We start from the raw sequence: 25,356 nt of genomic DNA, 5'->3' as shown, positions 1-25,356 counted from the left end.
AAAGGCTCAGCAAATGTTTTAGGGCCAGCCCTCCTGGACCCAATTGGATCCTGAGATAATTCTCAAACCAACCACTATAGCCAGGAAAATGGAGTGTACTGAACAGGAGAGGACCCAGACCCTAGACAGGCAGGAACAGCAATGTCTAAGGCAGATGTAGATAGGGCCTGCCCCTAGTTTTCCAAAAGGATGAAAGGGAGGTTTGGGATTACAGACCTGAGTTCCCCTCCTTCCTTCATCACATTGACCGTACTGGGTTGTCTGGCCGAGGATTTAATTAGCCATTCCTTCAGGGCAGTGGGCACTGGTGGTCCAGCCTGCCCCGAAGTCTAGCCAGCCCTGCAGTCCGCGGCCCCCATCTCCTTGACCAGGTGGCCTGCAAGGCCTGGCAGACGCCCTCCGGGACCAACCTGGCCCCAGCCCCACATGAGTCAGGAGCACGGCGACAGACGTTTAGAGCACATCTCTAGTGCCGCGATGGCAGGGCGCGCTTGGAGTCTACGGACTTCACCGAGTCCGGGCCTCGCGCTGGAGTCGGGCGCCCTCTAGAGGACGCACGGTGCGTCCTCTAGATCGAGGGCAGGTGTCCGCCTCCGCGGGTTTTGTATTGGAAACTAATTTTGCTTTTTTTATTTTTTTAATGGGGCGCTAGTTTTGTATCTGGGTGTGTTCACGGCTCCCGAAGAAAAGGGTACCCATCCAAAGTCAACAAGTTCAATGAATTTCCACCAAGCGACCCACTGTGTCGCCAGCCTCAGACCAACACACAGACAGCATGTCAACCCTGCAGACATTCCCCATCTGCTCCTGCAGACTTGCCCCCCCCCGCTGCTGAATCCCCCTCCCCACCCCCACTTACCTTCCCCTTGCGCTAATAGCACCCCCTCCCCTTACCATCTCTTCCTCTCTGGCTCTGACAGTGGCTAATTTTCTGTGTTGAACTTCATATAAATTAAGTCCTGCAGCGCTAAAATCTTTATTAATAAACGACACTCTGGGTGGTTTTTCAACATCTTTCATGAGGGTCAAGCCGGTTTCAGGTACAGCAAATATGGAATTAGCCACTGCCAACTACCTCATGATGCACGGATGACATGCGCAGGAATTTCAGTGCTCAGGTTTCTTGAGCAGGCTCTGAGAATGAAAGCATAAGCAGACTCTAACAGCAGAAGTCGGAAAAATTTTATTTGTAGAGAAGAGAAAGACTGCATATCGGAGAATGCAAGGGTGGGGAGTGGGTTTTATAGCCTATTTTTGCATTGCCTGAGGGCAGAGATGCCTTTCAGATGCAAACAGGCATTTTCTATGGAGGAGAAGTGTCTCCTTGACCTCTTATTGCCTTTTGGGACCTCCTGCAATCCATCCTTCGGTCCTTCATTCCCCCCTCTCAATGGTCACCCTAACTGCTGTTAGGGATAGGGACCAGGAAGTCTGTTCAGTAACTGCTTCCTGCTGATAGGGGGCGATGAAGGGACCTGCAGCCTAGGGGCTGACCAGAGATGGGTTGTCAAGGGGACCTCGATAGTAGGTCGTTTTCATCTCCACCAGAGGCATTTGTAGTTTGATGGATTCTAGGCGAGAAGAAACAAACTTGACAAGTAAGTTTAAAATGCAAGGCCTAAACACAAGCAAGAGAATAATGGCAACTGTAGGCCCCAGAAAGGGTAGGAAGCAAGTCCTGGAGGGGAGCCATGATCTTATTTGTTCCCACACCTGAGTAGAAACCTGACTTTCAAGAGACTGCTCCTGGAGCCATTTAGCCTGTTGGAGAATGTAATCTGCACATTCCTCTACAATGCCTAAAGTGTTTATATATGTGCTACAGGAAGTATTGGCGATGGCACATACCTCCCTTGTTTGGCCAAAAGAAAATCTAGGGCCAGGCGGTGCTCCATTACCATACAGGCAAGGGATGACAAAGACCTTTGCATGTCCTTAATGGCAAGGCCTACCTGGTCTGAGGTGTCCTCTACTACTTTGGTTAGGCTTTTTGCAGTTACATGACTGGGAATCACCCCATAACTGATTCCAGCTAGGGCTGCAACTAATGCAGTTATCCCTAAAACTATTAAAGTAACCTCCCTTTTATCCCTATGGGAAGCTGTTCCTGTTGTAGTTAGTATTTCTCTTTTCTTTCAAATGGCTGCATGAGCATGCAGGATCAGGAAGGCATACTTAGAATCTGTATAGATGTTGACTCTCTGTTCTTTTGACAGTCTTAGGTCTTCTGTTAGGGCCACTAATTCTGCCAATTGAGCACTTGTATTAGGAGGAAGAGGACCTGATTTGAGGATGCCAAATTCTGTCACAACTGCAAGCCCTGCATGTCTGACACCATTCTTGACAAAGGAACTGCCATCAGTGTATAATTCTAGATCTGGGTTTTTAAAGGGCTGATCAGTTAAGTCAGGTAGGGCAGCATAATTTTCCATAAGTACCTCCTCACATGAGTGCTCAGGATTTCCCTCTGCCTCTGGTAGAAGGGATGCAGGATTTAGGCTCTGACAGGTCCTTAAAGTTATTTCTGTCCCTCCCAGAAGCTGGGCCTGATATCTAAGTAGATGGCTATTAGATAGCCAAAGTTCTCCTTTTGAGTTTAAAACTTCCCCTAGGTCATGTGGGGTATAAACCGTTAGGGGGAGGTTTAGGGTAAGTTTCTGAGCTTCAAGCACTAGAAGGCTTACTGTGGCCATTGCTCTGAGGCATCCTGGCCATCCCTTGGCTACCTGATCTAACTCTTTGCTTAAGTAGCCTACTGGCTGGGGAGTGATGCCCCGGAGCTGAGTCACCACGCCCAAGGCCAGTCCTCTCTTTTCATAGACATATAATTGAAACTTGTCTTGTACTGGGAGACCCAGGGTGGGAGCTGTCATAAGAGCCTTTTTTAACCTGTGGAATGCATTTTCTGACTTGTCATCCCACTCAATAAAGGGTCGGGTATCCTTCTGTGCTTCCTTAAGGATTTGATATAAGGGCCTGGGTAGATTTGCATATCCCAGGATCCAAATTCTGTAGTATCCTGTGACCCCCAGAAAGGCCCTCAATTGCTTTAGAGTTTTAGGTAGAGGAAACGTCAGGATTGGACGGATTCTGTCTTCTCCTAGAGACCTCATTTCTTTCTCCAGAATAAGACCTAAATATGTAACCCTAGACTGACACAATTGGGCTTTTTCTTTAGAGATTTTATAACCTCTATCTGCTAAGAAGTTTAGTAAGGACTCAGTGGCTCGTGAAACGACAGGCTCATTTGGTCCACAGAGGAGGAGGTCATCTACATATTGTAGCAGAGTAGCTTGTGGATATTGCCCTTTTGCCAAATCTTGAGTTAGAGTTAAGTCAAAGAGGTGGGGGCTGTCTCTGAATCCCTGGAGGAGGACAGTCCAAGTGACCTGTCCAGAGTTTCTTTTGGGGTCCTCAGAGGCAAAGATAGGTTGACTTTTAGGGTGTAAGGGAATGCAAAAGAAGGCATTCTTTAAATCCAGGACAGAGCAGTAAGTAGTACGCGGAGGTATTTGGGCTAAAAGCGTATAGGGTTTGGAACTACAGGGTGGAGAGGCACTACTGCTTTGTTGATCAGGCAGAGATCCTGGACTAGCCTCCATTTGTTAGGTCCCCTCCTGACACCGAGAATAGGAGTATTATATGGGCTGGAGCATTCTATTAGCAGTCCCTGTCTCTTTAAGTCTTTGATTATGGGAATTAGCCCCTCCTTAACTTCTGGCTTTAAAGGATATTGGTTTTGATGGGGAAACCAGGAGGGGGTCCTTGAGATGAATTAGGACTGGGGCATCTGTTCATGCCCATCCCACAGTGTGTCCATCTGTCCACACTGTGGGGTCTAGTTGTTCCTCTATTAGGGGCAAGCAAAATTACTCTCCTGGGCGTAAAAGTAGCTGTACTCCCAATTTGAATAGAAGGTCTCACCCCAGCAGGGGAGTAGGGGTTTCTGGGACAATTAAAAAGGAGTGACATAAATGGAAATCTCCTCGGGAGCAGGCTAAAGGCTGAGTGAAATAACACTCTAGAGGCTGGCCTGATATGCCTTGAATAGTAATTTTCTTGGAGGACCTGGGTCCGGGAGAGAAAGGAATAGCTGAGATGCTGGCTCCAGTATTGATAAGGAGGCTGACCTTGTGCTTAATTTGGGGCTCTTCTGCTTTTACGGTGGTTTCAGAGCCTGTATAGGAGGCCCTGGGACCCGTCATTGGGTGGGAGGCTCTGACCTTGGTTCCCCTGAGAACTGGGGACCGTGTGCCTTCCAATGTTTTCCCCGAGAAATGGGGCAAGGTCACAGACGTACCTTTCTCCAGGGGCACTCCCTCCTAAAATGGCCTGCCTGTCCACATTGAAAGCATGTCCTCAGGTTTGGACTTTGCCCAGGGGGATTGAAGCCTCTCTGAGCACTGTGATCAGAGCCTCCTGTCACTTATCCTTTCTCTTTTCCTTTTCCAGGTCCTTCCTTTCTTTTTCTAAGTCCCTGTAATAGTATACAGATGTGGCTACACAGACCAATTGGTCCAGATCTCTGCTCCCATCAGCCACCAATTTCTGAAGCTTTTTACGGATATCTGGTGCTGACTGTTAGAAATTTATCTTTTAGGACAATTTCCTCTTCCTGTGACTCTGGTATAATGTTGGTATGCTTTTGTAAAGCATCCTTAAGTCTCTGTAGGAAAGCTACTAGAGTTTCTAAGGGTCCTTGCTGTACAGCTGTGACTTGGGAGTAATTAAGAGGTTTTACTTTGGCTCTCCTTAGACCCTCAAGAATGCAGTGGATGAAATGGTTATGACTCCATTCATCCTTGTCATTTTCAGGGTCCCACTTAGGGTCATACCTAGGCACTGCCTGATCTCCTGTTGGAATTGGGAATCGAGGTTCCCTTTTAGGTAACCAATGTCCTTGTCTTTCTTCACACTCCCCCTCCTCCTCCTCCTGTGAGGGCCCAGACAGGGCTGTAGTAGGGCCACTTTTATCTAAGTGATAATTGTCTCCAGCTGTGACTGCCTGCTCTAGTACCCGCTGTTTCTGTAGAGAAGTGAGGGTCTGAAATAGCAATAGCATTATATCTTTCCAGCTCAGTTCAAAGTTTTGGCTGACTTCTCTAAATGCCTGGATGTACTGATCTGGGTTTTCTGTGTAATTTCCTAAATCCTTTTTTATTTCTTTAAGTTCACTCACTCTAAAAGGAACATGAGCTCTGTCCCCTCCAGGAATTAACTGGAGCGGGTGAAGTCCTGTGGGATGATGTCTGGTGTGTGAGGTAGCTGGGTAAGGGGGGGAGAGGGGGAGCTGATGGAGCATTAGATGGGCTTTTTGGCTAAGGGAGTTTGGGGGCTTTTTGCAAAGGGTTACCATGGTCTGGGTATCTAGCCTGCATTTGTTTAGCCATTCTGGGTGGTCTCTTAGGAAAAAGAACAATTGAATGTAAGGCTGCAGGGAAGGGGGATAGGCAGAATCCATGACTCCCCACCTGGGCCTAACTCTTGGGTCCATCTCTGTTGAAAGTAATTTGCACACATTTCTCTGCCTCCTGCAGCAAGGGAACATTTTTGTGGTGGACTATGAGCTGCTGGATGGCATCGATGCCAACAAAACCGACCCCTGCACACACCAGTTCCTGGCAGCACCCATCTGCCTGCTGTACAAGAACCTGGCCAACAAGATTGTACCCATAGCCATCCAGGTAGGCTGCCCAGCCCCAGCCCTTGTGGACAGCTTGGTCTTGGGGGCAGGGAGCTCTGGGAGGAGCTTCCAGAACAGTTCCACTGCACCCAGGAGGCACAGACAGCTCTGCCTCACAGTTCTGTCACTGAATCTGAAGGAAAACTGAGACATTAGGACTTAAAGACTCTTGTGGGACTGGGTGGCAGTCTCCAACATGAAAAGCAGGGAGGGCTCCACTGTCCCAGACACACTTGAGAGACCCCTGGCAGGGCAAGGAGCACTGTGGAACTGTCCTGGGATGCCATGCTGACCAGGGCCCCCAAATCAAGATGGCCATGGGGGCCAAGCAGGTGAAGCTGTGAGTTGAGCTGGAATCTAAAGCCACCACAGCACCTCAGGAGCTGGGCCAATCCTGGGATGACATCCTCCATGCCGCTGTCATCCCCAAGGACAGTGGAAGGCCAGGAGAGCAGTCTGAAGGAGAGGCAGTGGCACAGGGCTTCATCTCACTAGACTGTGAGAGCTGGTGTGCAGTCAGCAAGGTCCAGGCTAGGACAGACAGGATGGAATAAGTAGGGGTGGAGGTCAGGGGTATGGTACAGGGGCTCCCATGGAGGATGGACAGGTGAGCATTCAGCAAGCAATGCATGTGGCCTGGACATTGGATGCATTGGCATAGTAGCTTGATGTGCCACTGCAACCACACTGCCAGCAACCCTTTTACAACCCTGAAAATTGCTACATAGTTGAAATTTCGCAGCAAATTCATTAGCTGCAAATAAACCTCTGAACCAATAAGGGAAAGAATTTCAAGTATATGTGATATGCAAATGATAACTGCAGAAATACTACTTACTGTTTGACTATAAAATATGTTGCCAGACCTGGAGGAGTGAGGCATGCCATGAAATGAAGCTTATACAATGCTAAAATCCTAAAATTTATGAATTCTGAAGCACATTTAGCCTCTAGAATTGCAGACAAGGACCTATCTCCATTTATGTAATCATTACACAACCCTACTGATGTTGATCATTTTACCCAGATAAGGAAGCTGAGGCACAGGTATACCCAGTCAGTCACAGAGCTAAGATTCAAGTCAAGTCATCTGGCTCCAGATCTCCGGCCCTCAGCCTCTCAGGGGCACTGTCCCCCTGCCCCCAGGAGTCCCCAACCTGTTATCAGAGAGAGACTATGCCTGAGAAACTGATGCAGAAGGTGGAGGCAGGGGACATAAGGGAAGAACTCATCAGTGGGAGATGCTAGGAGGAGCATTATATATTGTTAGTATGGAGAGAGGCCATTGGTTCTTTTTGAGGGGTATATTTGTATGGACAATGCTAAATGAACATATTGATTCTAATAGCTTAAAAAATTAGAATCTCATGTTTTCTAGGTCTATCATCATATCATTACTAGAAAAATTACCAGAAAAGATAATCTTCCCTACATTTGGTTGTTTTGTGTGTGTGTGTGTGTGTGTGTGTGTGATGCTAGAGATGGAATCCAAGGCCTTTAGCATGTGAGCATGTGCTGCTCCACTGAGCTACACCTCCAGCCCCTTCCCAGTTCTTTTACAGTTTGTCTGTTGATTGCTTTATTTCAGTTTTACCACATGTGATAGGATCTCTAAAACAATGTCCAATAACAATGTCGTAACAACTTTTTGGAGGGTTCCAGGAATCTAACCCAGGGCCTTTGAATGCTAGGCAAGCACTCTACTATGAGACCCTACCTGATAATATAATGCTCATATTAAGAAAAATTATGCAAAAATTTTAAAGGATGTACAAAAAAATCGCAACGATACTCAATAGGAAAGTTGTATATCAGAAAAATGCCAGCTCACCCAACTTTTTTTTCTTTTTTCTTTTTTTTTTTTTTTTTTTGCAGTTCTGGGGAAGGCACCAGGGAAGTAATAGGTTGGGGAAATAACAGGTCCACAGTGCCAGGTCAGAGGTCAGGGATAGATATTTGTAACATACAAAGAGCCCTTCAAATTGACAAGGAAAAGGCAAACACCTCAGCAGAGAATCTGAACAAGCTGCTCACAGAATAGGAAATGTGGAGCTTTTCAGCTCCACCTGTACTTACAGAAATGCAAATTAAACTTTTCAGTGAGGTCCCACTTCTAACCCACCAGGTGGCCAAAACCAAAAAGTAGTTAACACTGCCACCCCATGCCTGCCCATGGTGGGGGTCACAGTACAATATTGAGCAGGTCCCACAGCACCTGCTGAACTTGGTGTGCTGTTGAGGTTCTGGAGTTTAGAGTGAATGGTGTGAGGATTGTGGGGTTTTGAGGTAGAGGCTGGCATTATAGCTGGAGTCCTAGACCAGAGGCCTGACTCTGGAGCTCCAGCATGTCAGATCCAGCCACTCACTCCAAAGAAAGTAAAGGGAAGTAACAATGAAAAGGCAGGAAAGGATTTTATTCAGTGTAGCTATTTTGGAAAGATAGAAGTGAAGCATTTTAGCCTGTCTTCATGGTTCTGGCATGAGCTTTATTTTTAACTGTTTTGGGGGTGTGTGTGTGTTTTGTTTGGGGTTTTGGTGGTAGTACTGGGGTTTGAACTCAGGGCCTCACACTTGCTAGGCAGGTGCTCTACCACTTGAGCCACTCCACCAGCCCTTTTGTGTTAGATATTTCTGAGACAGGGTCTCGAAAACTATTACCACCATCCTCCTAATCTCTGCCTCCTAAATAGCTAGGATTACAGGTTTGAACCACCAGCCCCAGGCTAAGCTTTAGGTTTAAATAAGGGAAGGTTTGGGGCAGGGGGTGAGCAAGAGAAATCGCAGTCCAAGTGTGGTCTGGTTGATCATTACCCCAGCTCTGGATCTGCAACAGAGCCCAAAGAAGTCCTTATTGCAGACAGTAAGATTCCCATGAGATGATTGCTCCTGCTTAGGGGTGATCTCACCACAGGGCCATCTGTCTTGCCAGGCTCTGCTCTTCCTGGAATCCAAGGTGACTGCAGGTTTAGGACCACAACTGGAGACTTTCAGGTGCCTTTTGGGACATCTTGGAACTGGATGCTGTAAAAGCTGACAGTGAGAGCCTCAGTTACTCCTATTTCTGTGCCTTCAGCTTTGAAGGGGATGAGATAGGTTAGGTATCACCAGTTTTTAGACAGGTACTCCTGGGGTCATTAACATGCCTATTTGCAGTTAAGCAGGAGTCTGACCCAAAGTTTTAAGACATAGGAAACACCTGATAAAGGCAGGGACACCAGGCTTTTATCCTGCTTTTACTTACCTTGTGGGCCCAAGTGAGGAGGCAGTGGTTTTAGCAAAAGTCATTTCTAAGTACATGTTGTCACATGGCAAGGCAATTGAAGGGATGCTGGGTGCTGGGAGGCGGGGGCAAGACTGTTTACCGTTTCAGTGTTCTGATAACCAGTACCACTGAGCAGGCGTTTATCAGTGGAATTAGCCTTTCTGAGCAGCAAGTGGGAGGATGAATAATGCAAACAAGTTGCCTTGTACCCATTCTGGAGTCCCATGCTGGACTGAGACCTGGACAGGAGTGGGAGGCCATGAAAGATGTGTGGGAAGGGAAGATGTGAAGCAGGCTATGAGCGCTCATGTGTTGTGTGGGCAGAAGGAAGCAAAGGGAGTAGGCAGTGTGGTGGGTCTGAAACAGGCAGAGCACTGAGCCCTCCTCACTTATCTAGCTGCTGTGTGACATGGGGGAGATGCTTAAACACTGGGAACTTCATTCCCTATGTAAGTAGGAACGACAAGGAATGGCTGGTTGGCTGGGTCATGGGGAAGGTTCAACAAGATCACCCCTAGCATGAAGCAGAGGGTGCCTGAAGCATAGAAGGTGCCCCACATGCTTTAGGAGGCAGGGTATAGCAGCAGGTGCCTGTAAGCCAGGCAGTTAGTGCAAAGTGAGTGAAGTATTGAGAGGGGTGGGAACCCTGAGCACTGGGACCATTTCAAAGAATATTCAAAGAATATTGTTTTATGAGAACATAGGTACAGAGTTCTCAGACCTTTTAATTGCTCAAGAAAGCCTGATTCTCAAAATTTTATCTAAAAGTATCTGGTAGTTAAAGGTAGACAGCTAATCCCATTAACAAACAAATAATTAAGAATGCAATGAAGGTCACCTCTGCTCTCCTCTCCTGCCTGTCTCCACCCTTCAATTGCAGGCTGGAGCCAGCTGCTACAGCTGCTCTGTCCCCTGACTCCTCAGGGCTCTAGAGCACTTTGAGATGGCTTGGCCAAACCAAGATCTGTTGTAGATACAAAGTGCATGCCAGATTTCAAACATTTAGAATGAGAATAAGAACGTGAAATATCTCATTTAATAGTTTCAGATTGGTGTCTTGCTGAAGTGATAATATTTGGATATATTGAGTAAAATAAAATTATATTTTAACCTAAATTTTACATGCTTTCTTTTACTTTTTCAAAATCTGGCTTCCTGGCCAGGCACTAGTGCCTCACACCTGTCATCCTGGCTGTGCAGAAGGCTGAGATCAGGAAGATTGTGATTACAGACCAGCATGGACAAAACGATCTCTTGCCCTCATCTCAACAGAAAAAGCTGGGCACGGTGGTGTGCGCCAGTCATCCCAGCTAGCTGGGGAGCACAAATAGAAGGATCACAGTCCAGACCTGCCTGGGCAAAAAGCGAGACCCCAAAAATAACCAGAGGAAAAAGGGGCTGGCGGAGTGACTCAAGCAGCAGAGCACCTGTTAGCACAAAGCCCTGATTTCAAACCCCAGTAACTATTAAAAAAAAAAAAGTGGCTTCCTGAAAATTTGAATTCTCCGTGTGGCTTGCATTATATATCTATTGGATGTGCTGTTTTGGACTGAGAGACAAACAAGGAAGCCACCTTCCAAATTACTTAGGGGACAGGACTGGCTTGCTCTCCACACAGGCAACTCTCCCTTCCTGACACTGATCTCTCCAAGTGCCAAAAGCCCAGCCCAGTCCCTTCCCTGACACTCTGGCTGTAGCACTTGCTGCTGGCACCTTGCTCCCTAGGTCACCTGAAGTGCCAGGCCCTCAGCCTGCTAGATGGGGTAGCACTAGTCCCTGCCTTCCAGGCTCCCAGGTCTCACTGCCCAGTGCTAAAGTAGGGCTTGGTAAGAGCAATGAGCTTGCGGGCTGGGGGGTACAGTACTTGCCTGGCATGGGTGAGTCCCTCGGTTCATCCCCAGCAACACACACACACAAATGCCCACAAACGCACACCCACACGCATGCACACCCACACGCACACACACCACACCAAAGCCTGGCCTGGCGGAGAGGTAGGTGCGTGGTGGGCTATGCCATAGAGTGTCAGCAGCCAAATCCCATGGAGTTTGGGGACTTCATTTTTTTGGCATTAAGAGGTGACTGAATATTTTTCAGGAAGAGATTAACATAACATTATTTGCGTTTCAGAGAAAAATCGCCTCATCACCAGTGTGGAGTTAAACTGGAAAGGGAAGGGAAGCTGGCCTATACTACAGGGGGTGTCCAGCTGCAGGTCCCAGGCTCAGGCAGGGCTCTGGCTGCAGATCTTGACCCAGGAGCCCCAGTACAGGGGAGCTAACTGGGGGCAAGAAGAGAAGACATAGGCATCCAGGAAGACCCTGGGGAACACCAGCGTTCTAGGGCAGGGCAAAGGAAAGCATGGATTAGTGGGTGGAAGGTATGAGGGAGATGGGCAAGGAAGCAGGAGAGGAAGAGGCGTTGGGTCACAGCCACCTGCATCTGCTTCCTACACGTGAAGCCTCCATGAGGCCGTATGTAGTGCCCATACCAACCCCAGGAGAGATCACTGTTCCCCAAATTATAGATGAGGAGCCTGGAGCACAGAAAGGCTGATCAGTTGTTCATGGCTGTGTAGATTGGGTAGCTGGGACAGGAAACACCAATCCCTCAGTGGCCTTCTGAGCTCATCTAGTGATTTGAAAGTCACTTAAAGATGTTTGGATTCTTCTGGAATTTCCTGAGGCCAGGTTCTCCAAAAATTATATTCTAGAGCAGTGTGTTTTCTTTCTTCAATATGCCAGCTCAACCAAACCCCAGGAGAGGAGAATCCCATTTTTCTCCCTTCGGATGCAAAATATGACTGGCTTTTGGCCAAAATCTGGGTGCGTTCCAGTGACTTCCACATCCACCAAACCATCACTCACCTTCTGCACACACATCTGATGTCTGAGGTTTTTGGTATCGCCATGTACCGCCAGCTTCCTGCCGTGCACCCCATTTTCAAGGTACAACCAACCCCTGCTCCACCTGGGAGGAGAGTACCTGGGAGAGGAGCTCACCTCCCCACCGAGGACTGTGACTTGGAGTTGGTAGCAGAGGAACCCCAGGGGAGATGCCCAGGGAGGCAGTAATGCCTCCAAGAGAAAGCAGTTTGAAATCCTGATGGTCCCCCAGGACATGGGGCTGGGACTGGGGCTGGGGCCAGAGCCTGACAGAACCTGGCTGGCCTGGAAGTAGTTTGAAAAGGCAAATGAATTCACTGTCAAGGTCCTTCCCTCTTCCCCGGTGTTACCATCACTGACTGCTGGGGTGTTTGGAGACTAAACTTAAACTGCGCCTCAGGGTGATAATCAGGATAAAGACAGTTAAGTTCAGAGAGCTTAAAACGGTGCCTAGCACATAATTAAAAATGATACAGGTGCTATTATGGTTTCTATCACTGTTGCCATTACTAGTAAGCTTCAAAGCTGAGTCCCCCAGGCCTTCAGGAAGAGCAGCACCCTGACCTTCACTTCCTTCCTGTGTCCAATGTCCTCCTGCACCCTGAATGGGGGGGTGAGGGTGCTGAAGTCTCTCCTTACCCGCCCAGCTGCTGGTGGCACACGTGAGGTTCACCATTGCCATTAACACCAAGGCCCGTGAGCAGCTCATCTGCGAGTATGGCCTCTTTGACAAGGTGAGTGCCCTCCCACCCTCCGGGGCCTGGAAGTGTCTCAGAAGGCCAAGCCTCCCGTGCGGTGGTAGCCTGGGAAGGATGGGAGACTCCAGCCCCTCCCACCAATCATGGCAAGCTCTCTGCCCAGTGCACCAGCTGGTCTCCCTCCCTGCAATGTCTCCCCATCACCTCCCTTAGACCCCCCTCCCTACCTCTGGGACTCACTCCTCATGGCCCATTGACCTCCCACACACCAGATACCTGTGTTGCCCTCCAACACTGCCTGGGACCTGCACTGTGCCCAGAGCACGGTCTCCTGCCCTCTGCTCTTTCTGGCCCTTGATGCTCCAACTCACTCTCCCCATAAGGGAGGAGCATGCCCCATTGGTGCAGGAGTATCCCCACTTTTTCCTGGCAGCTGCCTGTCTGTTCTTGCAGTGGGAGCTTGCCCCTCCCTTCTGCTGCTGTGCAGTGCCAGGTTGACTCTACCCCTTGCATTAGATAGAGGGTTCCTCCCTGTCACCTCCTCATGGGGGTGGGGAGCTTGGCCTTTTGAGTTAAGCATCCCTTCTGCCCCACCTCCCAGGACATAGGTTGGCTGCTCTGTGCCCAGCTGACCCACGCAAGTGTGGGCTGGGGGCTGGATGTCTGGGGCAGGAAGCTGGCCTGGCTCAGGAGCTCTCCCCTTCCATCCAGGCCAATGCCACAGGGGGTGGCGGGCACGTGCAGATGGTGCAGAGGGCCATGCAGGATCTGACCTACACCTCCCTATGCTTCCCTGAGGCCATCAAGGCCCGGGGTATGGAGAGCACAGAGGATATCCCCTACTACTTCTACCGCGATGACGGGCTGCTGGTGTGGGAGGCCATCCTGAAGTGAGTGCGGGCTGGGGTCTTGTGGGAGGAGCCCCTTCCCGGACTCAGTGGGACTGATGGGGGTTGGAGGATCCTAAGTTAAGGAGCGACAGGGTCACCCATGGGGAACCTACTCTTGGCCCCCTCCTGAGCCAGATTCACGGCAGAAGTGGTGGGCCTGTACTACGAGAGTGACCAGGTGGTGGAGGAAGACCAGGAGCTGCAGGACTTTGTGAAGGACGTTTACGTGTACGGCATGCGAGGCAGGAAAGCCTCAGGTGGGGCCGCAGCCCTCTGCCGCTGCTCTGAGCCGCTGGACCCCTCCCGGAATGTGTTTCCGATGGGGTCCTGCAGCACTTGGGTGGGGAGCCAGGACGGGGTGGGGCGCAGGTGCTCCTCCTGGGGAGGGGCTCATGGCCCCTGGCTTCGCCCTAGGCTTCCCCAAGTCCATCAAGAGCAGGGAGAAGCTGTCTGAATACCTAACCGTGATCATCTTCACGGCCTCGGCCCAGCACGCTGCGGTCAACTTCGGCCAGGTAGGCCAGGCCAGGCAGCTATCTGGGTGGGAACTCACCCAGGTCCCCTTGACCCATTGGTGGCCTGCCCCTTCCTCCTCCTCCTAGCGTCCAGCTACAATCCTGGCTGGCCCTCAGCAGCCTCTGGGCCTGGAATCTGGTTGCAGGCGAGGATTCTGTGGGCTCAGCTGAGGAGGGTGGGAGCTGCTGGAGGGACTGAGCCTGGAAAAAAAGGACGGGGTCAAGGGTGGGGTGGGGTGGGGAAATCAGGGAGCCCCAGGGAAGGAAGGGCAAGGACTTGGGCTGAGCATGTTCTGCAGGTGTGGCCATGGTGGGTCTCTGGTGGGTGCAGCTGGGCTTCTCGGGGTGCCCACGCATGTCGGTGCTGTCCTGCAGTATGACTGGTGCTCCTGGATCCCCAATGCTCCCCCTACCATGCGGGCCCCACCCCCCACTACCAAGGGTGTGGTGACCATCGAGCAGATTGTGGACACGTTGCCTGACCGCGGCCGCTCCTGCTGGCATCTGGGTGCAGTGTGGGCACTGAGCCAGTTTCAGGAAAACGAGGTGAGACCAGGCAGGGCACCCCAGGTTTAACCTATTCCTCAACCTCAGGGGTTTATGACTGAGCCCAGGCTGGATGCCTGCAGCCAGGAATGCAGAACTCCAAGACTGGAGGGGCGAGAAGAGGCCACAAGTGCCCCCACTTCCCCAGAGTGGTGTGGTAAGGGAGGGCACAGGCTTGGCTCACTGTCACCAGAGTGGTGCCCCCTGCTCTCCACACTACTCCAGCTTTTGAGGAAGCTCTTCCATGTGGTCTCCTCCCAACACCCAAAGGGAAAGTTTCCTGCTTCCTTCCAGGCATTGCACCCTCACACCTTGTTCATATCTGCTGCATCTTGGTGGGCCTGCTCTGGGCAGAACCTCAGTGCTGCTAAGAACAGCAGTACTAGTTCAACCAGCCCCGGACTTGTGACCATCTAAGTTGCCCTGAGGCCCTTGCTAATGCGTTGGTCCCTTACAGGACATCCTTGCACATGTGTCTGTACACATAAGGGCAGTATGAACAGGACACATTCCTACTAGAGGGACTTTCTTGGTTAAAGAATATCAAGACTGAATGTCTCTGCCAACTAAATATAAGATCCCTCCCACCTTGAAACTCTGACTTTAATAATCCAATTTTTTTTTTAAGGATGTCTAGTTTTATCTTGCAGACATCTGTGTGAGCGAGCAAATGAGCCCATCACCTCCCAGAGGGCGACCACTCCTTCTGGCCTCAGTGCCTCTGTAAGCCTGGAGCCCAGATAGGAAGCAAGTGCTCTGCAAAGGGCTGGCCACACCTCATAACCTAACCACTCTTGCTCATACGCACCATCCCAAGTTCTTACAGACACCTGGCAGTGGTGGTAGTTACTCCCCCAGTTTAGTGATAAAGCCTCAGCCCCGAGCATTTCTTAGTGGAAAAGTATGATGTGTTAATGCATGGATACACTGGGTAATAACCATGTCATAGCATCTCCATCACCTCAAATACATCATTTCTTTGTACTTATTGTGAAATATACGTTACAGTATTAATAACAGTCACCCTACTATGTAACAACACAAGAACTCGTTCCTGTCTAACAGTAACCCACTGACTGCCTTTTCCATCTCCTCTTACTAATCTCCCTTCCTCTCTGGTCACCACCATTCTTTCAACTTTCATGAGACTTTTATCTTTTTATACTCCACAAGTGAATGAAATCCAGTGCTGTTTGTCTTTCTGAGTCTGGCTTATTTCAGTTAACATGATGTTCTCCAGGTTCTTCCATGTTGTTCTAAGTGACAGGGTTTCATTATTTCTCATGTCTTTTCTGCATGTACTTTGTATAAACACTTTTGGCAGGTGAGGTGGGTAGATGTTAAATCCCTCCCTCTCCTCCCAAGAAAAACTCTCTGGGGGTGACACAGGGCCTAGCAGCTTATGTGTCCCATCTTAGATTAACCTGTCTGTCCATGTCTGGGCCCTCAGCTGTTCCTGGGCATGTACCCAGAGGAGCATTTCATCGAGAAGCCCGTGAAGGAGGCCATGACCCGATTTCGCAAGAACCTGGAGGCCATCGTCAGTGTGATTGCTGAGCGCAACAAGAACAAAAAGCTGCCCTATTATTATTTGTCTCCAGACCGGATTCCCAACAGCGTGGCCATCTGAGCCCCGTCTGCACCATTCTCATTCTGAGGAGGCCAGCTGCTTTGGCCAGCCAGACTCCAGCCTGGCTCCAGGTGTGGAGCCAGCCTCCTGGCAGCTCACTGTTCTTCCTCCAACACCAACAAGTCCGTTCTCAGCCCCAGGTGAACTGGTTTCAATCCAAAGTGTACTCTAAGAAGGGTGACTTTATAGCAAAGCTTCAGTGCATTTTCCTGTTTATCCCTCCATCTTTAGGGCACCCCATACTTTGATTAAAGTGTGCAAACACTGCAGGGACCTTCCTACACAGAGAAGGATCGCATGGTCTCCTCCCCACACCTATCTCAGCACTTCTCCCCAAGCAGCAACAGCCAAATCTGTTTTTGTTGGGGACATGGAATTACTTTCTATTTATGCTTAATTTCTTGCGTATGAGTAGGTGCCCAAGTAAATTCTCGTGAATTAAGAATCGATTGTCATAGAAATAAATCCATTTAAAACAGTCATCTCAAACAACTCATTGCCCCTACTGCCATAAAATAAGCCCAGTTGCTGATTCCATGTGAGCAAAAGCCTTCTCAGCCAAACCTGGATGGAAGGTCCCTTGCCCATCTTCTTTTCCCAGACTGCTCCTACTCTTTCTGTGGAACATGTCTCAGTGTCACTGCTTCTGGAAAGGCCTCCTTTGCTACCCAGCTAAGGGCTTGTCTCTCTTCAGAGCTGTGTCCTGTTGCCGTTTCTCCCGTCCATGTGGTCGCCCCATGAGAGGAGCCCTGGCAGGCAGGGAACCCACATCTCTGCATGTACCCAGGGCTGGCATGCCAGCCTCAACCACACCCTCGTTTTCCTCCTGGTAGGACACCCAGCCAACAGATTTTAGATACTCGTGGGAGCTGGGTGCTTGTTTTCTCCTGAGGTTGGGTTTGCAATATGATTTTCCCTAGGCCCAGGAAGCAGAGCCAGGCTCTAGCCTTGGCATAGTGACCTACTGTCCCCTCTTACACCATGGCCATCCCACAGCCCTCTAGCCCCTGCCTTCAGAATCACATCAATACATTTCCAGGGTTTCTAGAAGTTTCTCCTGAGGTAGTCAGCCAGATGCTCCGTGTCTAGGTAAAAGGACTCCACCAGAGCCACTGTGGAAGGGGGAGAAAATAGACATGTCTTCCTGGAGACTTGAGTCCCTCTAAGAAACCCTGACTCTTGAGGTGGGCACTAGAGACTGAGGTCTAGAGCCTCTTACTGCCATAGACTTCCTACCACCCCTCCCAGAACTGCCTACCACACTTGTGAATGACCTTTAAACACAGACATTCTGGAGGCACTTAGCTTCCACATCCTTGTGAGCCCCGCCCCCACTGTGGAGCACACAAGACTAGTGGTCAAGGAGGGAGCAGAAAAGAGGAGTAGGCAGGGGTGGTGAACAGGTCTGACATTGGTAAGGAAAGGGAGGATGGACGGGCAGCTTCTTTGAAAATGTCACTCCGGCTAATAGGAGGGAGTTCCTCAAACAAATCATCCAATTCAGGAAATCATGTATCTGGCAGGAATGAGTAGTGGTTTTGGCATGAGTGAGTTCAAAGGTGTGGCAGCTGAGGCTGTCAGTCAGTTTTGGATCTCCTGGTTCCCAGCAGCTGGGTGTTTGAGTAGCATAGCTACTGGTGTGAGCCTTGCGAAACATCCTCCTTTGCACTGGCCTGATACCTAAGTAGTGAGCAGCAGAGAAACTTTCAGCTCCAGAAGGCATGCTCTTCCCCTCTCCCTCCTGCACTGCCCTCTGGGCTCTTTCCAGACCCCACAATTCAGACTCCAGGTCACAGTGGCATCTCCAAGCCCTGTCACTAAGATGTCACACAGGAACCAACAACTCCAGGGGCACCATTCACATCAATCTACAGTTGGTGCATTAGTCAGCTTCACGTTGTTATCATGTAATACCTGAGGCAATTACTTACAAAGCAAACTGTTAATTTTGGCTGCTCATTCTGGAGAAGACTGCTCCGGGCCTCTGGCAAGGGAAGCACATCCTGGCAGAAGTGTGTGGCACAGCAAACTGCCTGTATCAGAAGCCAGGAAGCAGACAGCACAGAAGAAGAGGCGGATCCCCCTTGAAGGCATGCTCCCAATGACCTGAGGCCCTCCCATAAGGCCCCGCCTCCTAGTGGTCCACAGCACCTCCTAATAGGACCTCCCTGGGAACAGGCCTTTAACATACAGACCTTTGGGGAACACTACCCACATTCAAACCATAGCACCTGGCAAACTTTTTCTATTAAAGACTACACAGTAAACACTTTAGGCTTTGTGAGCCATACAATACATCCCAGCTACTTACCCAACTTTGCCATTGCAGGTCAGCTGAAGGACATCTATACACGACTATGTGCCAAGTAGCAAGACACACTTAACTCACAAAACAGGAGGCTACTTCTGAGCACTAGTTTGCTATCTCTCACATAATAAAAAAAGCCTGCCTAGACGTGAGCCCTGTAGCAGCCCTTATTCCATCATTATGGCTGGTGTCAGAAGACAGAAGAGCCTGGGGCACCCGTACCTGAAGCCTGCCTATACCAAGAAAGATCCCGATCCCACCTGTGTTTCTTCCATCAAACTACTAACAGTCATTGGTCTCCAAAGCACCCTAGTTGTTTTTACAAGAGTGATTTTCTCTTTTAGCTCTATTGTTCTGAGTCCATGGGGCCTCTGGCCTCTACCCAGTCCCAAGTATAGACCTTCCTAAGCAGGTTTAGTGGCTCTATGGGCCTTCTCCACTCTGTGTGGAGGCCTCCTCCTCCAGGCCCTTCGTCTCTCCACAAAATATTCTCCTGCTTAGCTCCCAAGTGTGCGGGCACACAGCATACTGAGCGAGCCTGCTTTCCCTTCCTCCCTCGCCCTATGCCATCCTGACCCTGGAGAACACAGTGGGGAAGCCCAGCCCTCACAGCTTTGTGGGCAGTCTGCAGTCTGAGGACCAGTGGCACTGCCATCCCTCAGGGAACCCTGCACAAGTCAGGAGATGCAGCCTGACCCTAGGAACTGTCCCTGGAATCAGAGCTGTCCCTAGGAACCAATGGGTGTCCCTGATTGTCTTACTTAGATGGGCTGGGTGTCAGTAAACATCAGCCAACTGCTCCTGCTGTCAGACATACCCTAACCTTGACCTGGCTTCCCTCAAGACATGAGTCCAAGTAAAGTCCAGACTAGCAGCAACACACCTGTGTGATGCCTCCCTTTTCACTACAGTCCTGCTGGCCCTCCAGACTCCCCACAGTCCTGTGTCTAAGGGACAGGCAGAGGATATTATTTCCCCATGTGTGAGCTACAAGAATCTGGAAAGAAAGAGGGTCTGCTGCCTCCTCACAGGAAAACACTTTCATGGCAAAACTCCTTTGTAAAGAAAGGTTTTATTGCTGCAGTTAAGACAACTCCAGTATAGCACAAATGAACCCCCTGTACAGAGAATTATTCAAGTGGTAATACTGAGAAACAGTGAACATATGTAAAAGAATACAAAACTAGACATTTAGATTACTAGAAATTTTCTAAGAAAAATTTCAAATGTCAAGTGCCTTTTAGGAACTACACCACGCATGCCAGTGTAAATTTGGTTTTATTAACAATTAACTTTCTATAAACATTGTATCTAAATGTGTACCAAATCAGCTGCACAACTTGAACAATTACTTCCGGCAAAGATAAATGCTTTTAGTTCTCTATGTTTTGGTCTTTCCTTGGACTAGGTATGAAAAGTTGCATATTTCAAACCAGATTCAAAGGGGCAGTATTTCAAATGCATATTTGCACCAAGCCACATCCAAAGTGGTGTGGCTCTTCACCCTGTGAGTCCCAGCCCTACAACCCCCACCATGCAGCACCTTCCAAGCTCCAGAACTGGCCCCACTGCCTGAGGTCCACACATTTGTGGCCAGGGAGCTACAACTACAGAACTGCAAACTAGGCCTACGAGATTGAAGAGTGGTTTGAAGGAGAGACACAGAAACTTAAGAGAACTTTTACAGCATTTCCAAGAAATTCTTGCAATAAACTTGGGCACACACCCAAGCTACTTCTGGAAGTTAAAATCAGAGGCCTGCAATTAGGCCTTGACCCATGGGGCAAAACTCATTTAAAGAAGAGGACTGGTGGTGACACCCTGAGGCTGCTTCCCTAGTCCCCTTTGCCTGGCCCGTAAGCATCAGCCCTTCTGACCCTGGAGCCTCATTCCACTGTGTTTGGTTCAGTCACATGCCACCCTCCCACTAAAGCCAGGCACAGACTGAGGCAAAATGGGATAGCTAGCTCCACAGAAGCATTTAGAGGGCGAGTGGACAGATTGGGAAACCCCAGCTAAAGGGCAGCACAGCACGCCCTCACCAACTACTTCACTCAATCGCTGGTAGGCAGAGGGATCCTGCTGGATCACAGATGCTAAGTTAGACCTATAGGAAAAAAAGCAAGGGGTGGCTGAGTGCCATGACGGGAGTAGAAGATGATGTGGATAGACCATCTGCAGAGTGACTGGAAAGGAAATGGGGTCAGGCCCTTCTGAAAAGAAGGGTTAGGGCTTTGTAGAGCATCTGGTTTGCATGGCAACAACACAGGGGTCACAGTTCTAAAGACACCTTTGCAATAAGGGGGTGCCAGCCCCCTCCCCAACTCCAGAGCTGGTGGCTCAGGAGCTATCCCCACCTATGCACACTTTCCTCTCTGTGAAAGTCTCAGTACTTTTCAAGTTCAGCATGAGGGGCCCACTGGGGTAGGAATCACATTTAAAACTATCTTGGTCTTTGTTTGACCACTCATCTACCATTGAAGGGTGACAGGGACAGGTGAACAGGACTGGAAAACTAGTCTGGGCAGTTCCTAAGGGGTATAGGTAGGGCTGACCTGGGGCTCAGCTCCCCTGAGTGGGCAGACTGTAGCTGCCTGGTGTCCCCAGGCTGATAAGGGATGTGAGTAATTGCACTTTGGGGCACAATAAGCACAGAAACCGGCTGGATGAGGCCTGGGAGACAGCAAGGGCAGGTTGACCTCAGGGTCAGCTGTCTGAACTGTGCCCATTGGCCAACAGAAAGCCAAGTTAGAGCAGCTTCACAGACCGGGCTCTGTGACCCCATGTGTCAGACACAGAGGCAGAAGGATTGCTCTCACAAGCCTTATCTAGGCTCAAGAGACCCTTCCTTCAACCTCCTCCTGGCTTTCAAAGCCAACTACAGGACTACCCTGAACCGCAAAGAGTTTGTCTCATGTTTGCTTCATCCTCTTCTCAGGACAGGTGAGGAACCTAAGGCTCCAAGAAATATGGACAGGACCATAGGCATTGCCCTGTCCCATCCAGAAGGCTCTGCATACGCAGTGGGTGGTGACAGAGTGACCTGAAGAATAAGCCTCTGGGCCACCCATGTCATGTTGCAGGCCTTGGGCTGACACCCAGAGTTGACTGTTTGCCTGGCACTATGATACTGGGCTTCAAGAAGAAAATTTTCAGACTTTTTAAAGGGGTGAAGGCCATTTGATGGTGGTGATTTCGTTTTGTCTGTGTTATGAAAAATGACAGAGGGGTAATCCCTGATGACAGAATGGACCAAGTGTGGGGCCAGGGCCCCCTAAACCAACCTCTCTGTTTGGTCCAGTTAAGGCGACAATAGATGGGTGTGGGTTGGAGGGTAGTGACACAATCAGTGGCCCATGGCAGTTTGCTACGCATGCCAGGGCCTCATCCTAAAGTCAGCCTGCCTGTCTCCTGGCCCTGGGTGGTGACTCTGCAGAACCTCCCAGTATGGGAGCACCCACAGTGAGTGCCCACAGTAGATGGCATGCACCTGCTATTCTAGCATACAGCCACACCAACTGGAGACATCTGTCAAGAAATCATTTTCTAAACACTCAACTGTGTCTTTAGCACTTGCTTCCTTTCCTTCCATTAAGATCTCAAAACCCTTCTTTGCCAGTGTTGACCAAATAAATGTACAGCAGGACTATGAAGTAAGGACTAGTCATGAAACTGCAGGAATTATGCTAGCTGCCACTTAGCATCCATTAATTCCCACCAACTCTGTTACGGAAAAGCCTCGGACCTGTCCCTCACACTGTCAAGCCATGAGTCTTGTCTTCTGGACATGCAGAGGGCATCCTGCTACTCAAGAGTACATAAGGCAAAAGTGTTTCAGATGTGTTCTGATTTAAAGAGATAAAAAAAGGGTAATAAAGGGAAGATTTCTACATGTGACGCTCTTTGAAGTGTCTTTCCCACTAGACAAAGGAATCATAAAATAAAGATTCTCTTTTATAAAGTGCTGTTTGTTCAATGAATCATAAGCCACCAGACACAGGACCGCAAGGCCTTGCCTACTCAAAGGCCAGTGTGGCAGCATTAGCAGAGGGAGGGCACAACTTTGTGTTTGTAGAAGTCATTCCCATCCCATTTCCCTGGCTCTCCTTAGTAAGATGGCAATCCTCTCACCACAGCCAGACCTCCCCAACGCTGGGCTCTGGGTTAGGAACAGCTGTGCCTCAGGCCCTCCTACCCACTTCCTGCTCAGCCTTGCTGGGCCTTTTGTTCCCTCACTCTGCTCAAGACCTGGGCTGGAACTCAGTCAGCTCCCCATCATGGCTGTGTGGGGTCCCTCACCTTCCTGCCCCCTAGAGCAGCTTGGCAGAAGTGCAACCAAGTGGTTCCTGGCTCACAGGAGGGCTTTCAGGAGATTCATCAAGGAGGGATCAGAAAGAGAGGCCACTATAAAAAGTTACCTGCCCAATCTATGCTATTAAGGACATAAGAAAAGTACACAATTGGCAGTAAACGAATTCCTTCAGCTCTCTTTGGACGCCCAGGAAAACGACACCATCAGATGTGAATGATTTCTGCTCCAGTGTCTTCAGGCTCTGTGCAAGAAGAAGAGTTTGTGTTGGAACGACAGATTCCATGTCCATCTTTATTTTCAAAGTTGGGTTCTCTTAGTGCAGACTTTTCAAAAATATTCTTTTTGCTTGTTTCTGGGCAGTTCTGAACATAGATCACTCTGTTATAAGCCTTCAGCCTCCTCCATAATTGCAGGTACACTTTGCACTGGACGTACATAAAAAGAAGTCCTCCGGTGAAGCCAATGGCCACAACCACCAGTTTAGTCCAAAAGGGCCACTCTAGCATTCCTGGAAGGGAGAGACTCAGTCAGCCTACCAGGACACCTTACTTCAGGTTGGAAGTAAATAAAACACATCAAATTCTCGCTCCTCAAAAGGGAGGGAGAGAGTGGCTACCACCTTTTATCGTGTTCTCTCAGGAGGGGTTCTGGGGAGTCTGGCATGCTCCAGAAAACCAGATGTGCATGACCTTACTGGAAAATGCTCCAAACCCAAGTCCCCAGTACCTGTGTGCAATGCTTACCTGTTACCTGCCCCTGCTTGATCTCCTCGGCGGTGCGGTCAATGAGCACATACAAGGACCAGACCACACAGGTGATAGCAATGATGTGGAATGTCACTGAGCACATGATCTTCCTGCGCTCACTGGCTGTCATCTGCAACTTTTCCCACTGGAAAGATGACACACAGAGCATGAGGCTTGGGTAAGTTGTAAAGGACCATGGTGAAAGTGGTGATGAAGCTCCCTAAATAACCCAAAGCTGTCTCTAAGACACTTGGCTTCAACCGGTACCAGGCACAGCCACTTTCTACACAATGTAAGCTGGCATCAAGCTTAGCACTGAACTCCCTGCCCACTCATGCCTACAGGCAGACAGTGAAGGGCCTGACAAAGGAGCTGGGATCTCAGTCCTGAGGAAAACAGGTTGCCTGAGACCTGGCCGCTACACCTTAGTCTCCGTGATGTGCTGACTGACATGGATGAGTGGAAGAAAAGGACTGATGATGCCACAACACATTACAATGGGTCACACTGTGAAGATGAATGGCAGAAGGCGCTCACTCTTTGGTCCTCTGCTACTCTGGCAGCAACAGCTTGAAATCGATGCTAAGAGTTCCTGGTACAAGCAGACTCTGCTAGTGCCATCTCCTCTAGGAGCTCATTAGTTTACTCCAAATAGCCAGATTTCTTTCTCATTTACTGGTTTCCGAACCAGAAGAAAACATAAAAGTAGAGAGAAAGAACAAAGTATAAACACTGCATGTCCCTTGCCAATGCTGACCACAGACTCTATCCAGGTGGTTCTACAGGGTGAGTAAAGTAGAGCTTCATAGATTATCTGTATTATCCAAGTGTCTAAGACTTTGCTTGAGAGAATAACACAGAGTAGGTACCCAATAAAAGCTTATTTTAGGTTAAATAATCAAGTAATTTGTGCCTGCCTTCTCTAACACTCAACTGCTTTCTGCTGGAGTTTTATAATTAGCAAGATCCTTGGGATTCCCACCTAAAACAGAGTCAGTGTCTCCTACACCCTGACTCCTATTATTTCCCATGACACCCACAGCCTGACCCTTTCAGATCCCCTGAAACTCTTACCCTCACCTCGGAAGAGGATGCTTTTCTACACAATTTGACTCTCTCTAAACTCCTTTCACTTTGTGCACAAAGCCCACCTGTCTTTCCAGAACAGTTCCCAAACTATCTATGATGTCTGACTCTCCCCAGCGAAGGGCCTAACCACAAGGAGTACTTCCTTCTCTCCATGCCGCCAGGTAACTAGCATTAAGTTGGCCTCTTCATGTGCTGTTACTTGATTTGTATGATTCCCCTGGAAATTTACATATTGATGCTTTGAGACCCACAGTACCTTTTACTTTTCCAAATAAGACCTTCTGTGCTGAGCACACAGAGGTATGAAATTGTTAATGTCTGAAGAGGAGGCCAGTGCCATGAATGGAGCTCCTATCAGAAGGGAGCAGATGGCTGTGTGTGGTGGCTCATACCTATAATCACAGCTACTTGGGAGTATGAGGTAGGAAGATCACAGTTCGGATAGGAAAATGCAAGACTACCACAAACTACTTACTATACTTTATCACAAACTAACGTGGTATGGATTCGATCCTCAATACCACCAAAAAAAAAAAAGGAAAAAAAAAGAAAAAAGGGACCCACGACCCACCTAGGGCCTGAAGACATCTATATGTTTTCACCCTGTCTCATTCAGAAAACACTTACCACATGTGTGTGTAAACAAACTGTGTGCTACACTGAGCTGAGTGCTGGGGAGAGACAGCCCTAATTGGAGAGGCAAGATGTGAACAAGACATTTGAAGCTAAATGCTAACAAAGATGTCAAAGGACAAAGATGTCTGTGATTAAGGGCCAGATGACTGACAAGAG

The 25,356-nt window shown here is 49.2% G+C and overlaps 2 protein-coding genes across 10 annotated transcripts in view; one reads left to right on the top strand and one right to left on the bottom strand.

Annotated features, from left to right (window-relative positions):
- Window positions 1–16,591, top strand: part of Alox5 (arachidonate 5-lipoxygenase) — a 65,439-nt gene extending 48,848 nt beyond the window's left edge. For 2 of the 3 annotated variants that reach the window (XM_074079447.1, XM_020185466.2), the window contains 8 exons: window positions 5,538–5,684; window positions 11,690–11,893; window positions 12,478–12,564; window positions 13,240–13,418; window positions 13,554–13,675; window positions 13,833–13,933; window positions 14,309–14,479; window positions 15,930–16,591. In XM_074079447.1, the coding sequence (XP_073935548.1) occupies window positions 5,538–5,684; window positions 11,690–11,893; window positions 12,478–12,564; window positions 13,240–13,418; window positions 13,554–13,675; window positions 13,833–13,933; window positions 14,309–14,479; window positions 15,930–16,109 (1,191 nt within the window). In that variant the 3' untranslated portion in view covers window positions 16,110–16,591. Of the gene's footprint in view, window positions 1–5,537; window positions 5,685–11,689; window positions 11,894–12,477; window positions 12,565–13,239; window positions 13,419–13,553; window positions 13,676–13,832; window positions 13,934–14,020; window positions 14,150–14,308; window positions 14,480–15,929 lie in introns of those variants that run through there. The other variant, XM_074079448.1, reaches the window with a different exon arrangement.
- A 2,879-nt stretch (window positions 16,592–19,470) lies between these two features.
- Marchf8 (membrane associated ring-CH-type finger 8) overlaps window positions 19,471–25,356 on the bottom strand; it is a 124,900-nt gene continuing 119,014 nt past the window's right edge. For 6 of the 7 annotated variants that reach the window (XM_074079449.1, XM_020185480.2, XM_020185471.2 and 3 more), the window contains 2 exons: window positions 23,473–23,620; window positions 19,471–23,237 (listed from right to left, as the gene is read on the bottom strand). In XM_074079449.1, coding sequence (XP_073935550.1) covers window positions 22,933–23,237; window positions 23,473–23,620 — 453 coding nt within the window. In that variant the 3' untranslated portion in view covers window positions 19,471–22,932. The remainder of the gene's footprint in view (window positions 23,238–23,472; window positions 23,621–25,356) is intronic. The other variant, XM_074079453.1, reaches the window with a different exon arrangement.

Source organism: Castor canadensis, chromosome 7 (assembly GCF_047511655.1).
Source record: "Castor canadensis chromosome 7, mCasCan1.hap1v2, whole genome shotgun sequence".
Classification (NCBI taxonomy): domain Eukaryota; kingdom Metazoa; phylum Chordata; class Mammalia; order Rodentia; family Castoridae; genus Castor; species Castor canadensis.
This window is presented reverse-complemented; position numbering and strand designations above follow the sequence as displayed.